The sequence below is a fragment of the Sesamum indicum genome, linkage group LG3, assembly GCF_000512975.1.
Source record: "Sesamum indicum cultivar Zhongzhi No. 13 linkage group LG3, S_indicum_v1.0, whole genome shotgun sequence".
Lineage (NCBI taxonomy): Eukaryota > Viridiplantae > Streptophyta > Magnoliopsida > Lamiales > Pedaliaceae > Sesamum > Sesamum indicum.
The window spans coordinates 18,286,286-18,301,241 of record NC_026147.1 but is presented as its reverse complement, the minus strand read 5'-3'; the positions used below and the strand labels follow the sequence as shown (position 1 = coordinate 18,301,241).

The 14,956-nt window shown below is 34.8% G+C and overlaps 2 protein-coding genes across 5 annotated transcripts in view; both read right to left on the bottom strand.

The window, feature by feature from the left end:
• Positions 1–3,673, bottom strand: part of LOC105158742 (probable transcription factor PosF21) — a 5,880-nt gene extending 2,207 nt beyond the window's left edge. For 2 of the 4 annotated variants that reach the window (XM_011075580.2, XM_020692312.1), the window contains exons 1-3: positions 3,430–3,673; positions 2,140–3,000; positions 114–246 (exon numbers count right to left, since the gene is read on the bottom strand). In XM_011075580.2, the coding sequence (XP_011073882.1) occupies positions 114–246; positions 2,140–2,840 (834 nt within the window). In that variant the 5' untranslated portion in view covers positions 2,841–3,000; positions 3,430–3,673. Of the gene's footprint in view, positions 1–113; positions 247–2,139; positions 3,028–3,429 lie in introns of all 4 variants that reach the window. The other 2 variants (XM_020692310.1, XM_020692311.1) reach the window with 2 other exon arrangements.
• LOC105158997 (flowering time control protein FPA-like) lies at positions 8,768–14,090 on the bottom strand. The gene is made up of 6 exons (XM_011075929.1): positions 13,785–14,090; positions 12,080–12,328; positions 11,272–11,403; positions 10,689–10,804; positions 10,015–10,626; positions 8,768–9,638 (listed from the first exon to the last, which is right to left on the bottom strand). The coding sequence occupies exons 1-6, from the start codon at positions 14,088–14,090 to the stop codon at positions 8,768–8,770; spliced, it is 2,286 nt and encodes a 761-aa protein (XP_011074231.1).

The window sequence follows — 14,956 nt, the reverse complement described above, 5'->3', positions numbered from 1 at the left end:
TTTTTTTTTTCTCTCCTTTGCCCCGTTGGGGGGGGGGGGGGGGGTGCATTTCTTTATGAAAGTAAACTTCAGTCACGAATTAGTAATTAGTAAGGAAAAATGCTTAAAGTCACCTGCAATAAGGTAAACTGTGCAGATAAAGACGTTGCTTCTGTTTGCAAACTCTGGAGTTTCCTTTCAAGCTCAGCGATATACCTCATCTTCCTTTCCTTCGACCTTGCCGCTGACTGCCTATTTGCCCAAATCCTGTTACAAGAAGAACAAGAAACAGCCTGAGGAAAAGAAATATACGTTTTCACTCCCAAAAATATAGTCTCTATTTGAGTAAGTGGAAAAACAGATAGTTGTCAGAATTTTAGATATGAGAACACAAACAGAGGACGAACACTTACGTGGTTGAGCCATATGGCCTACGTCCATGAAACAAGTGCCCAAATAGCTAAATTGTCTTAATTTGAGGATATAACCTTCACCTATGTAAATAGGGGAATTACATATGTCGATTATGGAGAATGGAGGAAATCTCCCCAAAATCAAATCATATAAATATCACAAGAATCACTTAGATATTATAGTGATTCTGTTGCGAATTTGCAATTATTTGAAGATTCAATTAATGATTCTCAACAGTCCCCCTCAAGTTTAAGTTGAACACAGAGATCTTCATTGGAATGTTCAACTTGAACAATAGAGGTCAAACTTTTCCTGAGGTCTTTGATTGCAGATGTCAGTGCGACGCTGGAGGAAGTGACTGGAGGTCAAGCCGACGTCACACGCACTCTTGAATAGAAATTTCTGCACTTAGGCTAGCTAGGGGATCCCATGGATACACATCCAAGTAGTCTAATACAACAAGTTTTAGGTGCAAAACACCAGTTTGAAGGGCACTTAGCCCATCAAAAGCAACAAGGTCGATCAAAAAAGGAGACCGACAAACAGTTTATGTGTAGAACACCATCAATAGTAGAAGGGCAATTAGTCCATCAGGAGCAAGAAGGTTGATCAGAAAAGGAGACCAACAGAAATCTTTTATTTTTTTTTTTTAAGATGCCAGCTCTGATACCATGTCAGAATTCTAGATATGCGAAGAGAGAACGAGAGGATGGGATTTACATGGTTCAGCCATATGGCCTACGTCCACGAGGGTTAAAATATGTTATTCTCTCTTGATTTGAGGATAAAACCTTCACCAATTTATATAGGTGAATTACATATGTCAATATGGAAAATTGAGGAACCCAAAATGAAATCATATAAATATCACAAGAATCACTTAGATATTACTGTGATTTTACAATTCTTTGAAGCATTGATTTATGATTCTCTACCATAGATAGGTATAGAACACCATCAATAGTAGAAGGGCAATTAGCCCATCAGAAGCAAGAAGGTTGATCAGAAAAGAAGACCGACAGAAATCTTTTATTTTTATTTTTTTAGAAGCCAGCTCTGATACCATGTCAGAATTTTAGATGTGAGAAAAGTGAACGAGAGGACAAAGATTTACATGGTTAGGCCATATGGCCTACGTCCACGAGAGAAAGCACAAAATTAAGGTCGGAACAGAAGACCAAACGCACCCACAACTGTACTTTTTAGATGGGAAGACTTCTGCATATTTCAGCTACAACTGAGGCAGCTCAGCAGTTACTAGAACTTTTAATTATTTTTCTCTTTTATCAGTTTAATTTAAAAAGGGAGATCATGTACAACACTTTCGAACTTTTAAACAAGCAGAATTGAATTTTATATAATGGTCATGTTTTTTCTTCCGACCTTTAAGATTCTTTGCATTAATGTATCATGAGCTTTTTGACTCCTCGAATACTTAACCTAAAGTGCTCTTTAGCTTTCATACTTTCCAATACTGCATATAAAACTTGTTTAGCCAGATTACTCATGGTCTCAGGAGAGAATAATGCATTTTCTCTTGTAAGACAGTTTGTTAAATCCTAAAGATAGAATATACGCCACTTTCTGCAAGTGCTAAAGCAGCATGGTGAGTGGCCAGGCATGTATGCATGTCTGACTGTTATAAATTTCAGTCACATAACCCCATTAAATAATCAATACAGAAAATAAGACCAAGAAACTAAAACAGTAATAGAAACACAACCATATTGTAGCATTAACATTTACCTCTTAGCACGCTTTGGATCAATAAGGGCAAGCTCAGCAAGCTTAGCAGCAGAAATTGCTTTCTTAGTCTCAGCTGGAGATGGACCTTCTGAACCTGACATGAGCATCTCTGGTTTGATAGTCGTAGACCCATCCATGGACTGGCTGTGCTGATGCCTAATTCTTGGCTTCTCATTTGAAGCTGTAGCCACATTATCAGATGATGGGTTGGATGATTCAATTGCAGGAGTAGACGAGGAACCTTGCTTTGCTGCCAAAGTAGATGAGTCACCCACTTGGAATTCAGAAAGTCCAGTAGTTGAATCGAACTTATCCATATCAATATACGTTGACAGCGGGTCATCCTCAGTCTCATCAGAAAAAGAAGGTCCATCCAATCCACCTACAACACCTAGATCACTATCAAAGCTAATATCATCCGGAAGTGTTAGAATCTCGGAATGAGCACGTCGGTGGCCCAGATTCTTGGGTGGAGTGTCAGGCATCTGGCTTATATCATGACTAAATCGGCTAGAATCAGACATCCCATGACCAAAATGACCCTGCTCTGATGAACTGCCTGCCCCTACTGGAGGCAAATTGGATGATCCTGATAGCTCTGACTTCATGTTATAACTACTATTGGGTGGAGAGAAAGCAGAGTACCTCCCTGGTGGAGGTAGTAAACTCCCAGTACCATAGTGAATCTTCTCCTTATCCATCAATCGAAATCTCCCTTAAGAGCTCAAGAACAAATGCTTTTACTTCTAGCTGCCACTTAACCTTTAGCAACATAAGAGCTCAATGCAAGCTCAAAATGAACGGAAACCCTGAAAATGGATCTGCTCAAATTCCAGAAAACGTTGTCTATTTCTCCCAAATCTGGCAAAATGGTATTTGATTTAAACCCTAAACGAGCAAAGATTACAAGGTAACTATAACTATGCATACCAAATTCGGCTTCCAATAAATATAAATATATATGAGAGATAAAGGCAAAAATAACCAACACTCTGCAACTCCTGTCCTAGAACAAGACATGAACAGAACTCCAGAACACAACGAAAGAAGCTAAACAAAAGTCCGACCATTCAATCAGCCAAGATAAAGGAGACTAAACGTATAACCTAGAAAGCTTAAAAACAATAGGAAAATATCCATCAAATTTAAAACGTAAAGCAGAGCATCAATACATGATTAACATAAAATATAATGGCATGCACACTGAGAATTCTTTTTTAAAACAAAAAGGGGCAATTCAATATAAGGGAATACAAACCCCACAAAGATTAACCACAGAATTGTGCTTACACGTAAAAATTTCCTCTTTTGCATTTTTCAGTTACCCTTTTAGATTAGATCTCGAAACAGAGAATCAAACAGCTTTTCCGCACGCGAATGGATCAAACAAATAACATCCAACATGATCAGACGGATAGCCAGCGACATTAGGAAACTTCAAGGAAACGATGGATACAGACATATCCGCGCGCGCGCACACACAAACGTAAAAATATGATTCTGGCACTGTGTGTGGTGTGTGTAATAGAATCGCATATAGAGCAAATGCTTCTCTTACAAAAAGTACATTATCCCTCATAATCTATTAATTAATATTTTTCCCAAGATTTTTCTTTTAAATTATGTAACATACATACTTTTATAAAAGAAGAATATATTTAATATGAAATAGGATATTCTTTTTAAGAAATATGAAATATAATGTTAGGATATTAAATATTGATGAGATTCTCCTATCTAATAATTTGAATTTTCATATGATGTGGTACATAAATTATGTTTTAATTAAGATATATAATGTAAATAGTTAATAAATAAATGAAATCTTAGTTCGATCTTCACTTTGAATTAGTGAAAACAAAATTTTGTCGTTCTTGCTTGAACTAAATTCAAGAGAACACAAAAGAGGCGATGAAGAGTGTTGAGAGGAGAGGCGACCGAGTGGATTGGTTGAGATAGCGTGGAGATGATTCAAATTATGTGTGTAGGGGTGTAAACGAATCAAGCTCGATAAAAATTTTTGCTCAAACTCGAGCTTTTGACTTTGAGCTCGAGCTTGAGTTTCTTTTTATTTTTATATATATATAATTATAATAAAAATTATTTTATAATATTTATTTATATTGTTAGATTGACAAGCCTAAATTATTTTTAAAAATATAATTCTAATTTTTCTTAAACTCTTATATCATTTAAAATATCAATAATTAATAAAAAATAAAAAAAAATGTATAGTAGTAATAATGAACTTATTAACTTGTAATTGAGCTTATTAGAGATTAAATATATCAATAAAAATATCATATTTTATCATTAGCTAAATTTAAAATATGTGATATTACTTACTAATTACAATATATGGTTAATTTTGATATAAAACTGATATAGTATTGAATATGAAGTTAAAAAAATATATATATGTAAAAAGGCTCGCGAATTTATGAATAGAATCTCAAAAAACTCAAGCTCGAACTGAGCTCCAAATCGAGCCGACTCGTGAACTGCTCGATTCATCTGCCACCCTTAAATGTGTGTATTGACTGGTTGTGTGCATATTCACATTTCTGAATATGAATTATACATACATAGGCTAATTGTGTGCTTACCATAGCATACAAGTCAATCTTGCCCATGCCATGCCAATCAAGCTTGATCAAGTATTGATTTCTCAATAACAACAAGATAGTCGAAAATGTATGCTCTCTTGGAGCAAATTTGTGGCCACATTCATCTCAAAGATGAACCTACAACTCTGTCAAGGTTGAGAACGTTGCATATATGATTAATGTTGCATTAATGTGGCCACATTCATCTCAAAGATGAACCTACAACTCTGTCAATCTTCACGTGCTAATTTTGAACAAATTTAAAACTTTCTACCAAAATATGTAAGCAAAAAACTCTATCTGAAGGAGTAATTATTGGAAGTTGTGAAGAGTTCATACGAGCGTCAATCCGTTGTCCTATAGCAACACACCGAGCAAGACAAACAGGCAATCCACCCTTTGCAATAATGCAATCACAATGATGTCCGACTGCACCGGTTGTGACACTTTTTAGAGAAGCAGATGCCACACCACAACTTAGTGTGGTAAGATAATTCTCACCTTCAGTTTGGTCCATTTTGCCATATCTAGTTTTGGTCCATTAATTTTGCAAATTTCATGATTCGAGGACACATTTTGTTCAGAAATTTGAAAAGTAGCTGAAAAATCACATGTGAAAGTCATGAATATATCATCAAATTTATGCCAGCACACGACTTGCACGTGCTAATTTTCGACAAATTTGGAGATTTCTAGACAAAAATGTGTTAGCAAATCATAAAATTTACTAAGATAATAAATCGGATTATAAGTTTCACTTTTTGATAATCCAAAACGCCAATCACCTCTAATTATAGGACAAAAAAATTCAATCGAGCCTTTATAATATTCAATTCAAAATTCAAAATGATGCCAAGATCGGAGGTTTTAAGAAAAGAAATTAAAGAAGGGAGCCGTCACAATAAAAACATTTTCCTTTAAAAAGAAAAAATTAAATCCAGTCATGAAGTGACAACTCAGCTAAAAAATCTTTAATTCATTAATTTTTATTTCATTTTCTTTAGAATTTTTAAATAATTACCCCCTTTGGAAAATACATGCATTGGGTTCCACTAAAAATTTAATAATTGAAATTTTTTTTACTCAAATCAGATCTAATCAAATCAATTACAGGGCAAGTATTATACACTTATTATATAATTTATCGTTTTTTCTAATTAACTATACACTAATTACACGACAAGGATACACTTATCATATAATTGATTTAGGTTTGCCAAACCCGATAAAAATTAATATTTCCCTTAATAGCAGTCACCCGACCCACATCGCTTACACACAATGTAGAGCCGGGATAAATTTAGCAAACATCTGGATTCGAGAACAGTAATTAAACTAAACCAAAAAAGAAGAGAAATCACAAACTAAAAAAGTGAATAAATCACCAACCGGTTTAGCGAAATTAATCACGAGAGGCTTCCCGTGAAGAACATAGCCTTGCAGAGCATGCCTCGCCAAGATCGCGCCCTCGATTTTCTTGAAATGCACAAAGGCGTAACGACAGAGAGGGAATAAATTAATGCCGATCACTTCTCCATGAGGGGCAAACAGATGTTTTAACTCAAAATCTGTCACATTTGGTGACAAATTACCGATCCACAAGTTATTCGATGGAAGAATCTCCCGCTGCAAATTTTTTATGGCCGCATCGTCGTTCTGTGTTGCTTCCGCCGCGAATTTTGTAGGCGGTGCCATTAAATCGATTAAGTACAAAGAAGGAGAAAAATTATAGGTTGTCCGAGGTTTTGAGTGAATGAAGATTTGTGTGCAACGGGAATGTAGTGGAGTGAAGTTTTGTTAGTGTATGAGCGGGGTGGTTACCGTAATATATTGTTGGATTTGTTTGAATTTAATGCATTTGGTGGCTTCTTATTGTAATGTGTATTATTTGGAAATATTATAACTTTCACCCTGAATTAAATTAAAATTTTAAATTCCTATTACTTATTGATACTTAGGATTAATTACATTTTGTCATCCGAATTATGACCTTTTTTTACTTTGGCATTTAAACTTTTTTTTTGTCAACTTATTATCTTAATTTTACGAAATTTTGTACTTTGTCATTTATAACTATTTTTCAATCAAGATTTTGTCAAAAAAAAAAAAAAATTACATAAATGATTGGTTCAGATTTTTCCAATATTATTTAAATTTATAAAATATATTTAGATTAAATTTATATATCTTTAAATTATAGATAATTATTTACATATAAAATGTATGTTATATATAATGTGTGTATACATATAAAAACAGTGAAATCGACGCCGGCCGCTACGAGACAGGAGGGAGGAGGGTGGGAGAGGAGGTGAGGGCGAGCGCTCAGAGGAGAGGCAAAAGCGAGGCGCAGAGGAGGCCATCGCGAAGGAGGAGGACAGGGCACTCGAAGGAAGTTTGAGGGGCCAGCGTTAAGGAGACGCTAGTGTGGTGGTGGGGTAAAGGAGACAATATTTTTTAAAATTATTTTAAATATATTTGATTATTTTTTCATATTTTTTATTTTATATATTAAATCTAGACTGGTAATTTAAATTGAGTGAAATCTGGACCATTGAATTGTGCATTAAATCTAGACATTTGATTCAAATAATGAAATCTAACCTTGGATTTGTTATCTCATTAGATATATATCATCAAATTTACTCCAGCACATGATTTGCACGTGCTAATTTTCGACAAATTTGGATATTTCTAGCAAAAAATGTGTTAGCAAATCGTAAAATTTACTAAGATAATAGATCGGATTATAAGTTTCACTTTTTGATAATCCAAAACGCCAATCACCTCTAATTATAGGACAAAAAAAATTCAATCAAGCCTTTATAATATTCAATTCAAAATGATGCCATTAATCAACCTTATTAACTAAGATAACATGATCTTAATTTAGAATTACTTGATATATAACTAAATATTCAGCTTGGTCCACAAATATTTGTAAACATTCTGTGTGGATTTTCATATATTAGTACTTAATAATCTCATTTGATATGTAACATTCCTTTTAAAGAAGTTTACGTGTCGTTTCAGAAAATGAAAACTAGAAAATTGAACTACGATAAGTCATTTCACACAGAGGGAACATGCCGTTAAATCAACCTTATTACTTGCTAAAACTATCCCAACCACCAGATACACATTTGTTTGGTAAACTAAAACCTAGAGAAGAAAAAGAGATCATTCCAGGTGCAGATGATCATAGCCTTCTCAAATTTGGCTCTCCGGTAGGAATCTGTTAGCCAAGGCCTAGAATCACCGGTTCGAATGTAATATGTGGACCGATGATCGGTCTCATGAATACATCAGGACGATGAGGTCCAAACGAACGATGGATGGTTAAGGTCTAGCATGTCCGTCTGAACCGGTTGATATGGATATTCACTTAAACATGCTCTCCGGCCAAGCGCACTACTGCAGTACTCAATCTGCACATAAATCTCATGTACCTGCAACAAATCATCCATTCATGACTGGATAAAATGCTAACATGTGCATTGGAAATCAAGAAGATAAAACAACGCAAGTATAGTATGCTGGAAAGGGCAGCACAAAAAATGTGCATGCACGGCCTGCACAGAAGAGTCTCAATGTTTGTGCGCGTCGCTAGGAGTTTAAGGAAACCACCACGCTAACGTCTCACATATGTCGGTTTCCTACCTTACTACATATGTTAGAACTTCATCCAAAGTTAGCATTTCAACAGATGCACAGGTTCATCACATTCTAGGAAATATTGCACGCAGGGCATAAAATAGAACATCGAACTACATCATTCTTCATCAATCATTCGTTTGTACTATGTTAGTGTTCAAAAATTATAACTAGAATCCAAAGGAAAACAACGGCTCTAGCTGGTTCTTTGAGCATGTCCAACCACTAAATGTCTATCTTAGATTGGATTGAAACCATGAAATTGTAGCTTCTATTTGAGACGCAATCCAAAACCCAACACTCTGTCAAGTCATATACATTCTCATTGTAATCGAAAGGAGAAAAAAAGAAGTAATAGCTTAGCATGTCTAGTTGCCTGATGAGGGTGCACTTTCATCGACTCTCGTACCATTCTCGGGTGGACTGTCACGTTGTTGGCGTACTCGGGAAAGGAGATTGGCTGCAAACGACAATAGTTTCCTATACCGCTCATTTTTCTCAGCCTCTGTTTCAGTTCTTTCATGGACTTCCCGATTTACAGCAGTCTGAAACTGTTGATTCTGATGTTTGCACTCCACTTCAGAAGGCAACGGTTTAGACACATCATTGACATTAGACTGATTGGCTAATGGCACACGACATGCTTCTTGCTGGATATTCGATGAACTAGCAAACTTTGAAGCATCAGTTCCATGATGATCTATTGCCTCACCCCCAAAAATGTTAACATCAGGTGGTGCAACGGAGTGCCCCTGTAAAGAGCTACTTAGAAGACGAGGCGCTTCTGGTGGTGATATTGAAACCTTGGGCAAAACCCCAGAATAAGTAACCGGCAATGGCCTTTGTTCCGGATACACAACATTATATCCTGTTTGCAAGTAAGTCTCTTTGTGTGTGTCCCCATACTGAGGCTGAATTGGCAATGCACTCATGGATCTGCTGTTGGACGCTGGTTCAGAAAACTTTAGCACTAATCCGTGCAGGCGTAAGGGTGCAGAAGCATCAAGAACCTTCGATAGAAAATTAGATGGAGGGACCAAAAACAACATGGTACCATCATCTAACTTTGCCACTCCAGCCCGGTCTTTGGCAATCAGATAGCTCAGGAACTCCGTGTATGAAGCAAAATCCTCTTCGCCATCAGGCAAGAACAGAAGTAGATTGAACCCAATAGCACTAGCGTATTTTTTACTCAACACGTCCAGTCTGATCCGTCCAGAGCAATTAACTACATTAGGCCTGAAAGGTAAGAATAAATACTGTTAGACCAAAACTTAACGTAAACGAAACATTTAAAATTTCTATAACAAGTTTGTTCCACTCCTAAAAAAGTAAAATTGTTAGCAAAATCGTCTAGAGCTATAGATTGCTTTTCTAAATATGCTGCAAATGTCAAAATATAGGCATGTCTCTTACACTCAACACTTCTGCACTTACTAATTATATTTAGTGTATGAAGTTAGCTAATATAGATTAGGAAACCAGGTCTCTTCTTGCCAAACAACGAAAAGAAACATACAAAATCAAGACAAATGCATCAAAAATCAAATTCTTAGGTCTGTAGAACTATATCTGAAGGAGTAATTGTTAGAAGTTGTCAAAAACTCATACTTACAGATGAGTATCTATCCGTTCTCCTATAGCAACACAGCGAGCACGACAAACAGGCAATCCACCCTTTGCAACAATGCCCCTCCATATGCAATCACTATGATGCCCGACTGCACCGGTTGTGACGCTTAGTGTGGTAAGATAATTCTCACCTTCAGTTTTCATTATCTCAGCAGACAAAGGAGCATCAAATCTTGATCTTTTAGACTCTCTGTGAAGCTCATTAGAATGAAAACCATCCCAAGCACCAGATACACGTTTGTCCGGAATACTAAAACCTGGAGAAGAAAAAGAGATCATTCCAGGTGCAGATGATAGCCTTCTCAAATTTGGATCTCCAGCAGGAGTTTGGTGACCGGGGCCTGGAACCACCGGTCCAAACGTAACACGCGGAGCGGTGATTGGTCTCGTGACTACATCAGGACGATGAGGTCCAAACGATGCTAAAACTGGGCGGTCAAGGTCTAGCATGTCCGTCTGAACGGGTGGATATGGACATTCACTTAACCGTGCTCTCCGGCCAGGCTCACTACTGGAGAACTCAATTGAAATCCTTGGATCATTAAAAAGTTTCCCTTGTAAACACTCTCTAGCACATGAAGCTTCTTCCTCTGTTCTGAATTCCACCAAAGCAAAATGCATGTCTGTGACGTATTGATCCTCTTAATTTCTCCAAACTGGGACAATGCACCATGAAGCATGTGTTTTTCTATGACAAGAGGAGGAGGATATCTTATCAGTAACACTTTACTACACTGTGAGCCACCTTCTTGAGAGCCTATGTGAAGGGATTGCTGCACAAAAAACAAGCAGTTAAGGACAATGGAAGACAATTATGTACAGACCAACTTCTATAAATTAATAACTTCTCTAAAATAATATTTTTTTCTGGTCCGAACTCCAGTCCAAGGTCTAGATTAATAATTTCGATAAATTAATAAGATAATAATTTTTTCAAAAGACCCCTTGTATGAATTTTTGGTCTCTTCAATATTATAATTTAATAATTCTATAAAATTACAAATATATGGGACAACTTAGTAAAATATGATTGTTGTCGAGCACTATGAAACAATCCTGCAAGCAACACAAACCAAAATACTACTAAGGTTCGTCGAATCAAAAAAAATCTTTTTATATTAATAATTTATTAATTTATAATATTCTTTTAAATTAATAAAATTACGTGATCATGATATTATTAATTTATAGAGGTTTTCATAATTAAGTTTTGATGAATTTTGCAAAATTAGGGTAATACATTTTGGTTTTTAGCCCCAGCAAGACTGGAGTCTGGATAATTTGTCAAGGAATGTTCTGCCGTCCACTGAATCCCAGAAGGCACCAAGTTCCTTTGGCGAAGCTGTCCTTCCCTTGGACCTGCACCCTGCTCCTATAAAATTGGAAGACACAATAAAAGGTTTTTTAGGCCTTTAGAATCATTGTGAACAGAAATAAAAATCAGTAGAGATTAAAGATTCCTCAGTCTCATAAGATATAGACAATCGTTAGAAAATAATTTCAATAGACTAAAAATTATAGTAAATAATTATTATTAACCACGGGTAAATAAAATTAGTTTTTTCATTATGAAAAAATTATGGGTAAATTAGAAGGGACTTCCCTAAGGTTTGCCATAATTACAAATATTCCCTTATTATTTGAAAAATTACAAACGCCTCCCCTTAAATTACAAATACCCCCTTGTGTCCGGTCATTGCATTCAGGGGATATTTATAATTTTTTAAATAAGGAAAAGATATTTATAATTAAAGCAAACGTCAAAGAGAGCCCTTTGTAGTTTGCCCCACAGCTAAGAGTCATATGGCAAATATTTCAGCTATCCATGCAAATATTATAATGCAAATAATCATGAAATATTTTAGCCATAACTAAGGTACTGATTCATAAAGAGGTAATTTATTTATTTATAATATTACAGGGGATTGCGGCTTTTTTTCCGTTAGAATATTATGATGCAAATCGTGATGAAATAATGATGGGAGGTTACTATTTTGAGACATGAGGGGTTATAAGAGAATGAGTAGAGTGTGGAAGTATCAACTTACTGATTCTCTCGGAGACTGTGACTTGAGAAAATCCACGTGTATTTTATCACCACTAATTGGTTTCCCATTCATACTTTTCAGTGCTTCAGCAGCTTCTTCTACGCTCATGTAATAAATGTATGCGATGTGTTGGTCCCTGAGATATCTAAATTTTTTGATTTGGCCGAACTTGACGAACTCTTTCTGTAATTCTTCTTTGCTAACACATTGGTTGATTCCACCCACCCATAAGATATTGGACAGTTTAGCCTGCAAATCCAATTGAATGAGAAATGAATATATCAAAAAACAAAGGGTAAATTACAAGGAGCTCCCCTGATGTTTGAGTTAATCATAAGTAGCACATTGCCCCTTGTATTTTTTAGAAAGGTGCACACCGCCCGTGCGTATTTCTCTCAGTTTTCATATGAAATGTCATGGGTTCAAATTCAAATTGCAATAATTTTACAAAAAAGTGCATTGTCTTTTTTTTTTAATTATTTTTCCTTCTATTTTATGGGATGAACACATAATCAATTCATATGAACTCATATTAGACCCATTAAAAAACTATATTCAATCCATATAAAAAATAGTTCTATTTAAATCCCACCAATAACAATTCATTCTAAATCATGACAAATCCAACACAATCGAAAATTAATTGAACTGGGTTGAACCCCTGAATTTTAGCCCATATTGACACACCTAATCCAAACGTACAAAAAAAATATAAGACTTTTGTATGCATATAACTTTCTATGTTTTTTAGACAAATATGAAGAGTGTTGTTTCTCTTTAAACTATAAATGAAGCTCTAGATACCAATTTATATATATAAATATATAGAATATTATTAAAATTGACAACTATTAAAGAAAAATTGACAATTAAAACAGCAAGAATATCCATATATATGGTATATATTTTTGGGGGAAAATACAAACATCATGGTACAATATTATAAATAAACAAATTATTTCATACTATATAGAAAAAAAACAAATAGCAATACTTCACAAATAGTATCATTTGTTGTTTTCAATTTTATTGGAAGTTTAAAATATTCATCTTGAAAATACTGTTACGAATTTATTTAAAAATTATAATAAAACAATATAGGATTCGATAAATAAATACTAATAAAATGTAAAAAAATAAATAAATAAAATGAAGAAAAAAAATAGACCAAGATCGGAGGTTTTTAAGAAAAGAAATTAAAGAAGGGAGCCGTCACAATAAAAACATTTTCCTTTAAAAAGAAAAAATTAAATCCAGTCATGAAGTGACAACTCAGCTAAAAAATCTTTAATTCATTAATTTTTATTTCATTTTCTTTAGAATTTTTAAATAATTACCCCCTTTGGAAAATACATGCATTGGGTTCCACTAAAAATTTAATAATTGAAATTTTTTTTACTCAAATCAGATCTAATCAAATCAATTACAGGGCAAGTATTATACACTTATTATATAATTTATCGTTTTTTCTAATTAACTATACACTAATTACACGACAAAGATACACTTATCATATAATTGATTTAGGTTTGCCAAACCCGATAAAAATTAATATTTCCCTTAATAGCAGTCACCCGACCCACATCGCTTACACACCGTGTAGAGCCGGGATAAATTTAGCAAACATCTAGATTCAAGAATAGTAATTATACTAAACCAAAAAAGTAGAGAAATCGCAAACTAAAAAAGTGAATAAATCACCAACCGGTTTAGCGAAATTAATCACGAGAGGCTTCCCGTGAAGAACATAGCCTTGCAGACCATGCCTTGCCAAGGTCGCGCCCTCGGTTTCCTTGAAGTGCACAAAGGCATAACGACGGGGAGGGAATAAATTAATGCCGATCACTTCTCCATGAGCGGCAAACAGATGCTTTAACTCAAAATCTGTCACATTTGGTGACAAATTACCGATCCACAAGTTATTCGATGGAAGAATCTCCCGCTGCAAACTTTTGATGGCCGCATCGTTGTTCTGTGTTGCTTCCGCCGCGGATTTTGTAGGTGGTGCCATTAAATCGATTAAGTACAAAGAACGAGAAAAATTATAGGTTGCCCGAGGTTTCGCGTGAATGAAGATTTTGTGCAACGGGAATGTGGTGAGTGAAGTGTTGTAAGTGTATGAGCGTGGTGGTCACCGTAATATATTGTTGGATTTGTTTGAATTTAATGCATTTGGTGGCTCCTTATTGTAATGTGTATTATTGGGAAATATTATAATTTTTCACCCTGAATTAAATTAAAATTTTAAATTCCTATTACTTATTGATACTTAGGATTAATTATATTTTATCATCCGAACTATGACTTTTTTTTACTTTGGCATTTAAACTTTTTTTTTTGGTCAACTTATTATCTCAATTCTACAAAATTTTGCACTTTGTCATTTATAACTGTTTTTCAATCAAGATTTTGTCAAAAAAAATTATAGAAATAAATGGTTCAGATTTTGCCAATATTATTTAAATTTATAAAATATATTTAGATTAAATTTATATATCTTTAAATTATAGATAGTTATTTACATATAAATGTATATTATATATAATGTGTGTATACATATATACATATAAAAACAGTGAAATCGACGTCGGCCGCTGCGAGACAGGAGGGAAGAGGGTGGGTGCACAAATGAGAGGAGGTGAGGGCGAGCGCTCAGAGGAGAGGCAAAAGCGAGGCGCAGAGGAGGCCATCGCCAAGGAGGAGAACAGGGCACTCGAAGGAAGTTTGAGGGGCCAGCGTTAAGGAGACGCTAGTGTGGTGGTGGAGTAATGGAGACAATATTTTTTAAAATTATTTTTAATATATTTGATTTTTTTTCATATTTAATAAAAAATTTGATAAAAATTTATATATTAAATCTAGACTGGTAATTTAAAT

Excerpts from the sequence above, each read along its gene's own strand:
- LOC105158997 (XM_011075929.1), bottom strand. The coding sequence starts at position 14,090 with ATGGCACCACCTACAAAATCCGCGGCGGAAGCAACACAGAACAACGAT. Across the intron at positions 12,329-13,784 it reads TGATTAATTTCGCTAAACCG|GCTAAACTGTCCAATATCTT; the intron begins GTTGGTGATTTA and ends TTGGATTTGCAG. Across the intron at positions 10,805-11,271 it reads CTGGGGCTAAAAACCAAAAT|CAATCCCTTCACATAGGCTC; the intron begins GTATTACCCTAA and ends TTTTTTGTGCAG.